This window comes from Syzygium oleosum, unplaced genomic scaffold, assembly GCF_021117445.2.
Source record: "Syzygium oleosum isolate NSW1041296 unplaced genomic scaffold, Sole_v2.1 Sole_v2.10, whole genome shotgun sequence".
NCBI classification, from domain to species: domain Eukaryota; kingdom Viridiplantae; phylum Streptophyta; class Magnoliopsida; order Myrtales; family Myrtaceae; genus Syzygium; species Syzygium oleosum.
The window spans coordinates 11,361,278-11,372,607 of NW_026607494.1; the positions used below are offsets into that span (position 1 = coordinate 11,361,278).

The 11,330-nt window shown below is 42.7% G+C and overlaps 2 protein-coding genes and 1 pseudogene across 2 annotated transcripts; 2 read left to right on the plus strand and 1 right to left on the minus strand.

Moving 5' to 3' along the window:
- The first annotated feature begins 1,693 nt into the window (after positions 1–1,693).
- On the plus strand, positions 1,694–3,706 carry LOC115679899 (isocitrate lyase). The gene is given in 3 exon segments (XM_030603624.2): positions 1,694–2,685; positions 2,687–3,288; positions 3,415–3,706. Coding segments are annotated over 3 exon segments (1,689 nt in total). The 3' UTR covers positions 3,510–3,706.
- A 103-nt stretch (positions 3,707–3,809) lies between these two features.
- On the minus strand, positions 3,810–7,816 carry LOC115679999 (syntaxin-132-like). The gene is made up of 13 exons (XM_030603748.2): positions 7,741–7,816; positions 7,208–7,321; positions 6,820–6,876; positions 6,191–6,239; positions 5,942–6,030; positions 5,791–5,864; positions 5,658–5,700; positions 5,522–5,582; positions 5,350–5,375; positions 5,188–5,265; positions 4,973–5,053; positions 4,826–4,891; positions 3,810–4,201 (listed from the first exon to the last, which is right to left on the minus strand). The coding sequence occupies exons 1-13, from the start codon at positions 7,756–7,758 to the stop codon at positions 4,040–4,042; spliced, it is 918 nt and encodes a 305-aa protein (XP_030459608.1). The 5' UTR covers positions 7,759–7,816; the 3' UTR covers positions 3,810–4,039.
- Positions 7,817–9,541: 1,725 nt separating this feature from the next.
- On the plus strand, positions 9,542–11,320 carry LOC115680015 (isocitrate lyase-like; annotated as a pseudogene).
- The last annotated feature ends 10 nt before the right edge of the window (positions 11,321–11,330 follow it).

Below are 11,330 nucleotides of genomic sequence, written 5' to 3' on the forward strand. Positions count from 1 at the left end.
CATCCTGCTGGGATGGGAAGAAGACAATCAAGGTGGCGCAGGATGGTTAAGCCGAGGCCATCTTCTTTTACGTGCCCTGCAACATCAGCTCCCAAGAGAGAAGTTTCACTCCATTTCATCACAATGATAATAATGAACCCCCCTTTTTATTAACAATAATAATAATAATCTGTCGATAAGTTTTAAATCAGATACTGCAGTGGAGATTTCTTGGTTTTTTTTGGTAAGGGCTTCAAAGATTTCTTGGTTTTTGTTCTTTTCTTATCCTCAAAAACGGTTAAAGTTATTATTTTTATTGGTTTCACATGGTGGAAGAGATCAACACCTCCCCGGTTCTTGTTATAAATATGGAGGGGACTTGAGGCAGCTCTTGCATGAATCTCTCTAAATAGTTTTACTGTACTATTACTTGGCCCGTTCTTCCTTGCTCAAACCAAGTTCTAGCCATGGCTGCATCTTTCTCGGTGCCTTCCATGGTAAGCCCTTACTTAACTCTTCTTCATGATCCAGTCTTCCTCAGTCTTTCTTCTTCACTCAGTTTGCATGCACTTGGAGTTTTGTAATCGATGGTTTGAGTTGAATTGCAGATATTTCATTGTGTTGGTTCAAGCAATTTGTGGGTCTTATCAGACTTAATTTGCAAGAAATAGACCTTAGAAAATCACATAATGAACTTTAAGGTTGCTCACTCTAGTGAAAATGAGCTAGAATGGAGATCATATGTTATCTAACATGTGCTAACTCAATACTGCATTTTAACTTTTGTGTGAGAACACTCTACGTGCAAAGTTAAGAGCATTGACGGTGTTAGACATGACAGGATGATTATTATGATGTTAATGTCTTTGGCTGCACAAGATAAAAATTCATGAACACCATCCTTTGCTGTAAGCGCATGCATGTGCTCTCTCTCAAGCTCATCTCTTAGATATTTGGAAGAGTGCATATTACAATTAAGATTGCTAAAAAGGACTTCAATTTGTTCTCACAGCAACCTGTTATGTGCAGTTTTTGTCATTTGAACTTTTGTGTTTTGTACTGTTATTAAGTCGTTGTTTCCTCGTGGACAGCTATCTGATGCACAAAAATTGTCGTTCCTCTCAGAGGTTTACTATAAAATTTCGGGAGAGCATTGGCCTTCCCTTGCTTGCCTCTGCTCTAATATCATGAAGTTTTTTTTTTTCAGGATTTTATATCATTTCGCTAAAGTAAAAGGAAGCATTCATATATATTCTCATCTTTAAATGGTCAAGCGTTAGACTATGTCGGTCCCGGAATTTTCTTAAGATGTTTTATCTCTCGCTACCAAAAATAGCAGTTAAAGTTTCATGTTTCTCCAATCAGTTCTAAACAAGATAATTAAGAGGACGGTCAATCTGCGTATAGCCTCAAACAATTAGTAGCACATGCGAATACTTCTATGATGATGTGCACCGAACTCTTAGAGTTAAGTATGCCGGGACTTCCGAATAATATAGTTATCAAAAGAACTGTTTTATCTTTAAGCAGTTCAAGGGATGGTGAAGAATTTACACCACATTTTGCCACTCTCTAACTCTATACATTCTGTATTCTCTAATGACGACGAAACTTTGCATACTATATATTGAGTCTTAATAAGAATTGCTTGACATATAATATCACTCGAGATTCTTAAATGTATACGAAAATTGTCGAAATCTTTCAATAGATAATGGAGGAAGAAGGGAGGTTCGAAGCCGAAGTTGCTGAGGTGCAATCATGGTGGAACTTTGAGAGGTTCAAGCTAACCCGGTGACCCTATACCGCTAGAGACGTTGTGTCACTACGGGGCAACCTGAGACAAAGCTATGGCTCGAATGAGATGGCGAAAAAGCTCTGGAGAACTCTGAAGACCCACCAAGCCAATGGCACAGCCTCCAGGACTTTCGGGGCGCTCGACCCCGTGCAAGTGACCATGATGGCCAAGCACTTGGCCACGATCTACGTCTCTGGTTGGCAGTGCTCGTCGACCCACACCTCCACCAATGAACCGGGGCCGGACCTCGCTGACTATCCCTATGACACCGTCCCGAACAAGGTCAAACACCTTTTCTTTGCTCAACAATACCATGATCGTAAGCAGAGAGAGGCGGGGATGAGCATGAGCCGAGAGGAGAGGGCCAGGACCCCATATGTTGACTATCTCAAGCCGATCATAGCTGATGGCGACACTGGATTTGGTGGCACAACAGCGACTGTCAAGCTGTGCAAGCTTTTTGTTGAGCGCGGTGCAGCTGGAGTCCACCTTGAAGACCAATCCTCAGTGACCAAGAAATGTGGCCACATGGCTGGTAAAGTGCTCGTTGCGGTGAGCGAACACATCAACCGGCTCGTGGCCGCGAGGTTGCAGTTTGATGTTATGGGAATTGAGACTGTCCTGGTCGCAAGAACCGATGCGGTTGTAGCGACTTTGATCCAGACCAATGTGGACACTAGAGATCACCAATTTATATTGGGTGCCACCAACCCAAGCCTCCGAGGGAAGAGTTTGGTCTCACTTTTGGCAGAGGCAATGGCAGCAGGTAAAACCGGGCACGAGCTTCAAGCCCTCGAGGATAATTGGCTAGCCATGGCACAACTCAAGACATTTTCTGAATGCGTCACAGACGCAATCAAAAACATGAGCGCCGGGGAGGACAAGAAGAGGAGGAGGCTGAATGAGTGGACACTCTAGCTTCGACAAGTGCCTCTCGAACGAGCAAGGCCGTGAGATCGTGGAGCGACTGGGGCTCAAGAATCTCTTCTGGGATTGGGATTTGCCTAGGACCCGGGAAGGATTCTATAGGTTCAGGGGCTCAGTTATGGCGGCAATAGTTCGAGGATGGGCATTCTCGCCTCACTGCGATCTCATTTGGATGGAGACTTCAAGCCCCGACCTGGTGGAGTGCACCAAATTCGCTGAGGGCGTGAAGTCAATGCAGCCGGAGACCATGTTGGCATACAATCTCTCTCCCTCGTTTAACTGGGACGCTTCAGGAATGACAGATGAGCAGATGAGAGAATTCATCCCAAGGATCGCCAAATTAGGATTTTGCTGGCAGTTCATCACACTCGCTGGCTTCCACGCCGACGCACTGGTGATCGACACGTTTGCCAAGGATTTCGCAAGGAGAGGAATGCTGGCTTACGTGGAGAGGATTCAGAGAGAGGAGAGGAACAATGGAGTGGACACATTGGCTCATCAGAAGTGGTCTGGTGCTAATTTCTTTGATAGGTACCTCAAGACTGTCCAGGGAGGCATCTCCTCCACAGCTGCTATGGGCGAAGGCAACATGAACACCTTTTAACTCCATTATCACTTCATCGTAAAATTAAGCGTGTTTAACAATTCAATTTGGTTCGGTTCACATGATTGTCATTTCTCATGCTGATAAGAACTTTTGTGACATGTAAGGATGACTGAAGAGCAGTTCAAAGAATCATGGATGAGGCTGGGGGCAGTGGGGCTCAGAGAAGGGGCAGTTGTGGTCGCCAAGTCGAGGATGTAGGAGAGCTATATGTGGCTGTTGTCAATGGGGTTTAGAGGGATCATTGCCCAGTTTCTCTATTTCGTGGAACTGGAGTAGAATAATAATGTGTGGGAAATAATTTACAGTTAGGTCAATTGAGTCATTCTGGGCATTGTTTTTTGGGGCCATAATGTTGCATGTCGACAATCTTTTTCAGCTCTCTTCTGAACTTTGCGTACTTGGACTGCTTCAGACTCTGTATATGGTCTTTGTAATTTGCTCAAGTGTTTGAATGAGTCGCTTTTTATTTTAGCACTAGTATACATTAGTCATATATGCTCACAAAGAATAAGAAATCATCTATATGTTGTGGAAAAATATCAAAGCACAACAATAACATAATGCACAGTTCCACAAGCTTCATCTACACCATCAAAACAGAGTCCTGATAAAAAGAAAGAACAGAGTGGGGAGAAAAAGGTTGCCACACCGCACCTTGTAAAGACTTGGTCATCTTCATCACTTTATGCCTTTACAGAGGATTAAAAGCTTGAATTATTCTGATGTAATTACTTCTTCCATGGCTTTACGATTGAGAGTATGAGGATGATTGCAATGACTAGGAGCAAGATGATGGCAATAGCCATGCACTTTCTTGACTTCTTTTGCAAGTTCTTGGCAGTGTTGAGAGCATCTGTGCCCATGTTCACATGGTCCACTGCATTAGTCACCTGCACCAAATAGATCTACTAAGCGCCGTAGCATTAATCGCTATTGGGTACACGCATTAGCACTTCCCTTCACTTGTAAGTTAGGAGTTCAAATTTTTTGCGAATGTGATCCCATCAAGCCAACAAACCGAAGGCAGGAGTTAAATAGTAGGAAAACAAGCCAAATATCAGCAAGACTGCATGTCAGAATTCGAACTAATGACTTGTGCTGTCATACCGCGTTATGGAATCATTCTCTCTAAAACTATAAATTGTCACAAAACAAACACGGTAAGTAAATCAAACAGATTCATTAACGATCACCCTCTGCAGCCAAATTAGTCTGTCCCTTTATTGTTTTTCTGCATCTTAGCTACATTACTATAAATTTGTTGCTCAAACTCTTAAGTATGGGAAGATTTTGACACGGCATGGAGAAAATGTGCTCAATTTTGATCTTTTTTCTTAGTGTTGCTTTCCTTCATTATCGATAATGTTCTATGGAGCGCAGTCTACCTCTAAGTAGACATCAATCATTGCAGATTCATACTTCACAAAGTCTAAATTAAAATTGCCAACGAGCAGCAACATTTCATAGCATAGAGTGTGAGTTACAGTTCCAGCACACAGGAAGAAGCAGCAAACCTGACTCTCAATGTTGTCTAGGATCTCGCCTTGGGCTTCTACTAGGACTGCCATGTCCAAGTAAATCTGACAACACCAGAGGAACTAACGTTAGAGAATACACATCGACCTGGAGTGTCCTCGCTTAGTTCTTAGAGAAGAAAATACCTGATGCAAGTCAAGTAGCTTTTTCTCGATTTCCTGTACCGCATCATGCCGCTCCTGAATTTCTTCTAGTGTATTCAGGACCTAGAGAGTCGTGGCCAATAACATTCAGTTGTGAAAAATATGGAAATCTTAAGCCTACATGAGTTTGCTTCAAGGGAAACTGTAAATGATCATATTGTATTTGCTCAGACCCAAGGTGGATTTGCAAGACATACCTGTCCTCGTCCCATTTCTTCAATTGCTTTCTGGAAGATTTGCTCGCCATCTCCTGTTTCTATTAGGCGGTCGATTGTCTAACACAGCACATTAGATTTAGCCAATTAAAGCGTGATCCATAGAGAGAGAACTCAAATCCGAACATAAGGAATCAGGCTCACCTCTTCATCTGGTCTGGTTCCCGTGACTACCCAGTGATGAAGGGCCAAAGAGGTTAAAATGGTGTCATTATTTACCATAACATATATTGGTATAAGGGAACCGCTACTTAAAGCTGTGACTTATATCTGTCATTACGAAGATTTGACAATATGAGTGCTTGAAGATTCTTACCCGTGATCACCCTTCTCTCAAGAACTTCTCGATACTCATCCTGAATCTTTTGTCTAAGTGTCTGAAAGCATACATCTTACATGAGAAGGTGATGCCAGAGACTGGCTACAATAGACAGGTTTAATGAAAACGAGACCTGAAACTCTGTCATCAGCTCCTTGAATTTCTTCGTTAATGCACTGCAACAACAAAACCATTGGTTAATCCATCAGACACAAGTTTTGAACAATAGGGACAAATGTAAGCTCTGCTTGCTACCGGCAACACACTTTGTCATGTTCATCCTTGATCTATCAACTCCTGTTCCCTTCTCACATCCAGGTTTCTTCCGATTTGCTAAGTTCTGAAATGAAAAATGTAAATGTGTTAATGAGCTTTAGAGAGAATTGTAGCCCATAAAGAGAGTAAGTAGAATCGTACCTCTTTGTTTATTGCTTCAAGTTTTGTTTTCACATTTCGCGCAATCTTCCCCACTTCGTCCACATCTCTCTCCATCTGCTTTTTGATTCCTGAGAAGTTAGACATTTCACTCTCGTTACAAGTCAGGTGAAACTGGAAGTTCAGATCAAATTATCAAAATCATTCAACCCTCTGGTGTTGTTCAAAGCTAAAGAATTTCCATCCACGATTTAGCTGCGGAGCACCCCAACCACATAATGAGACGATTACCTTTCATAGCAGAGGCTTTTGTAACAGTTTTTGACTCCTCGTTAGAATCCTGTTTTATGTTCAAATCAAGCAAGTATAGTCAACTGAAACATTACAGTGATGCAAATCCCTGAGATCAGTTGTGCATAATGTAATTTGATTCGAAGCCCTCCCTGATTGCAAACAATATGCTAATGCATGCTATCCATAGCACCCTGAGGAATTCTATGGATGTCGGAAATGTTTAAGGTTTAATTGCAAAATTGTAATTGCATGCCACTGAACTTTTTATAAGCTATTTTTCAGTGTATGAGAAGGAAAGCATTCTAAAGCAAACTTCCCCGTAACCTTTCTTCCTCAAATTCTCACATAGCCTCAGCATGTGTCTTGGCTGAGAGCTTGAGAAACTGATAGCCAAATGAAGTGCTAATGATCATCACATACTACATCTACGTTAGGTAAGAGGATAGATGCTCTACACATACTTATGGATTAAAAAAGTATGAGGAACCTTTATTTACAATGATCAACTACAACATCTACCCTAGTTCAGGGCCAAATAGTTGTCAAAGATACTATCTCTCGCTTTATCGATGAGACGCGAAAATTTCAAAACATTAACTCCATATATCAAGGTACACTAAACATACCTTCAGCTTCTTGAGGAGGCTAGAGAGCTTATGCACTTGTTTTTCAACCTCTTGAATCTGAAATACAAATACAAAGAAGAGAATATCTGTTGGTTCATGTTGAGACAAAAATATCAGCAATACAGAGTGAACTGGACTAGAGACCAAGACCAGCTTGAGAATCATGATTCTGAGCCTGATGGCAACTTTGGCAAGTGATACGATCGGCACGCTTTTTTCTTTTCTCCAGGAATTACTTTTTCCACTATCCAATCCCAGAACAGAAATAGGAGGGTGAAAAGTATATGTGAAACTGAAACAATTCGAACCATGTAAAGCTCCTATCACATTAATTTCCTGCTTATACATGTGCACTGTGTGAGAAACTTAAACGGTCAAGTATGAAAACCTGCTTATTAAAAGCTTCGAGTCCCATGTCAGAGTTGCTCCTTGGCAACCGAGCGCCCATTTCGACATCTCCCTCCGATGGAGGTTGAATTTTTGCATCACTTACGAAGGAGTCCTATACCAGAACATAAAGCAAGGAAATCAGTACTAGCTCACTCTCAGATTCTGTATTAAAAACAGAGAAAGGTATTCGCGGTGTCAGTGATTTCAAGTGAGAAATTTTCTTAAAACATCAAATCTTGCAAAACCCATGACACAAGAATTTTATGGCACTTGAAATTGACAAACTCTTTCCAACAAACCTCTCACAACATGAGGAAGGTGGCAAGTTGGACAGTGGACACAGGAAAAGTTATAGCAACTAAATGCGTATGATACCATCAATGAGAACTCTTAAAAAAAACCCAAAAAAAAGAAAGCAAAAGGCAATAAAACAAACAAAAATGGAAATTGATCATAGATTGAACACGACGAAGTAATTTACCAACGTTCAACAAAAGGAAGCATAATCAGAGTGAAGAGCTCCAGGATTACCGTGAGCAAATCGTTCATCTTCGATCAGATTAGAGCAGGGGTTTCGGACGGTAGCAGAGAGAGAAGAGAGGAAGGGGTGGAAATGACAGAGACATGGAAGGATCGTAAAAGGGTGTTCATTAATATCACTACATGACAGGGTGAGTTGTTGATGGTAACGTTGGACGGCCGGCTTGGCACCCAAAAGGCGTTACCAACAAAATCTTTCTCAATTTATTGACAGCGAATGAGATTAAAAGAGCTTTCTTGTTTTTTGAATGCAACGAAGGCCTATGCTCTGTTTTGACTAGAGAGTCCAAGAAAAGGAACCTGCTCATTGACACTAACCAACCATGTTGTCTGTCTCGAGCTGCTTCATGGCTTGGCTTATTTCAAAAATCAAGCATTTCTTAATGTTCTTAATGCCTATTGCTATGCCACATATCCAGCGAAGAGCTGCACAAGCCCTTTCAAACACAGCTAGCAATCTCCTGGGCACGAAATACAGCAACCAGCATCGTTCGTTCTTGTTTTTCTTGCCATGAGAAGACATTGTCGTGATCTGACCATGCCATCGTACGAAGTATGATATTCATTTTACCATGTTAAAGCACGCGAATGCCACCAAAGTGGGTATCCTTGAGAAGGACAGAAGCTGATGGGCTTTAACTTTGCCTCTACCGCAGCTTCCACCGAAGCCCAACCTCTGTGATGCTTTGGGCCAACAAATGCAAGTTTTTGAAACAATTTCATTATCCAGCTCTCTCTTGGTACCGATCATACTTTACTGAGAAATGAAAAGTGCATAGAAATCATAAAGTTATCGTGCAAAGTGCAACTCGCTCCTCCACACTTTCTGATGGAGTGATTAGGTACTAAAACTTGTCGAGATCATTTCAATTGATTTCTTGTGTTAATTCCGTCGGTTGAATTTGATGGAGAAGGATTTCATTGAAACTTTGTTGAGGTTTTGACTAGATTTCCCTCTCTGTGTGGTTGTCAGAACTTTCTGGTACTCATCTGTATTTTGATGTTGTTATACGAACGGAAAAAAGGGACGAAAAGATTCAGTGTTGAGCCAAAAAGAGGCCAACGAAATGATTCTGGTAAGAATAAATTGCATAAATTAAATCTGGAAACGGGCAATTTACACGATTCAGTACTGTCCTATTCCATATCATCAACCAAGAAGAGATTGCAATTGCTCAAAATGTTAACACTCATGTGTATCTCAATCCCGGATACACCTAATTAGGGATGAACATGGTTTGGGTGGGCAGTTCCCACCCTGAAACCGGGAACCGCCCGTTGGTTCCATGGATCCACTCGGGAACCGGATCGCTAGTCCGGTCAAGTTCCCGGATAGGTCCACGGAACCAATCTCCAATTCGTACAAATTCACAACTAGACTACAAACATGGTGATTAAGTAGATTCTTTAAAATTATCTACTAATAGAGGCTTAAGTAAGCGCAGAATCACCTAGAGTCACAGTTAGAGCAAGAGCCAAAGACAACGACAAGCTAAAAACTGACAAATCCCAAATTAAACTTTGTGTGAGGTTTTGAGCCTCAAACAATTAGAGTAAAGTATATCAGAACTTTCGAATAAAATAGTTATCGAAAGAACTGTTCTATCTATTTAAGGGATGGTAAAGAATTTAAACCACATTTTGCCACTCTCTAATTCTATTCATTTAGTATTCTCTAATGACAACGAAACTTTGCAAACTGTACATTGAGTCTTAATAAGAATTGCTTGCATATAATATTACTCGTGATTCTTCTAAGTATACGAAAATGGTCGAAATCTCTGAATAGATAATGGGGGAAGAAGGGAGGTTCGAAGCCGAAGTTGCTGAGGTGCAAGCATGGTGGAGCTCTGGTTGGCAGTGCTCATCGACCCACACCCCCTCCAACGAACCGGGGCTCACTGACTATCCCTACGACACCATCCGAACAAGGTCGAACACCCTTTCTTTGTTCAACGATACCATGATGGTAAGCAGAGAGAGGCACGGATGAGCATGAGCCGAGAGGAGAGGGCCAAGACCCCATACGTTGACTATCTCAAGCCGATCATAGCTGATGGCGACACCGGATTTGGTGGCACGACAGCGACTGTCAAGCTGTGCATACTTTTTGTCGAGCACGGTGCGGCTGGAGTCCACCTTAAAGACCAATTCTCAGCGGTCACATGGCTGGTAAAGTGCTCGTTGCGGTGAGCGAACACATCAACCGGCTCGTGGCTGCGAGATTGCAATTCGATGTTATGGGAGTAGAGACTGTCCTGGTCGCAAAAACTGATGCGGTTGCAGCGAATTTGATCCAGACCAATGTGGACACTAGAGATACCCGATTCATATCGGGTGCCACCTATCCGAGCCTCTGAGGGAAGAGTTTGGCCTCACCAAGCCCTCGAGGATAATTGGCTGGCCTTGGCACAACTGAAGACATTCTCCTAATGCGTCACAGACGCAATCAAGAACATGGACGTCGTGGAGGACTAGAAGAAGAGATGGCTGAATGAGTGGATAAACCACTCTAGCTTCGACAAGTGCATCTCGTGCGAGCAAGGACGCAAGATCAGGGAGCAACTGGGGCTCAAGAATCTCTTCTGGGATTGGGACTTGCCTAGGACCCAGGAAGGATTCTACTGGTTCAAGGGCTCGGTGATGGCAGCACTAGTCCGAGGATGGGCATTCGCACCTCACTGTGATCTCATTTGGATGGAGACTCCGAGCCCCGACCTGGTGGAGTGCACCAAATTCGCTGAGGGTGTGAAGTCAATGCAGTAGGAGATCAAGTTGGCATACAATCTCTCGCTGTCATTTAACTGGGACGCTTCGGGAATGATGAACGAGCAGATGAGGGAATTCATCCGAGGATCGCCAAATTAGGCTTTTGCTGGCAGTTCATCATGCTCGCCGGCTTCCATGCTAACGTGCTGGTGATCGACACCTTCACCAAGGATTTTGCAAGGAGAGGAATGCTGGCTTATGTGGATAGGATTTAGAGAGAGGAGAGGAGCAATAGAGGGGACACACTGGCTCATCAGAAGTGGTCTGATGCTAATTACCATGATAGGTACCTTAAGACTGTCCAGGGAGGCATTTCCTCCCAGCTGCAATGGGCAACGGCAAGATGAGCACCTTTTTACTCCATCATCACTTCATCACAAAATTAAGCGCGTTTAACAATTCAATTGGTTCGGTTCACATGATTGTCATTTCTCATGCTGATAAGAACTTTTGGGACATGTAGGGGTGACTGAAGAGCAGTACAAAGAATAATGGACGAGGCCGGGGGCGGTGGGACTCGGAGAAGGGGCAGTGTGGGTCGTGATGGCGAGGATGTAGGAGAGCTCTATGTTGCTATTGTCAATGGGGGTTTAGAGGGATCATTGCCCAGTTTCTCTATTTCGTGGAACTGGAGTAGAATAATAATGCGCGGGAAATAATTTACAATTGGGTCAATTGAGTCATTCTAGGCATTGTTTCTTGGGGCCACAATGTTTGCATGTCGACAATCTTTTTCAGCTCTCTTCTGAACTTTTGGTACTTGTACTGCTTCAAACTCTGTTTATGTTCATTGTAATTTGCTAGTGTTTCAA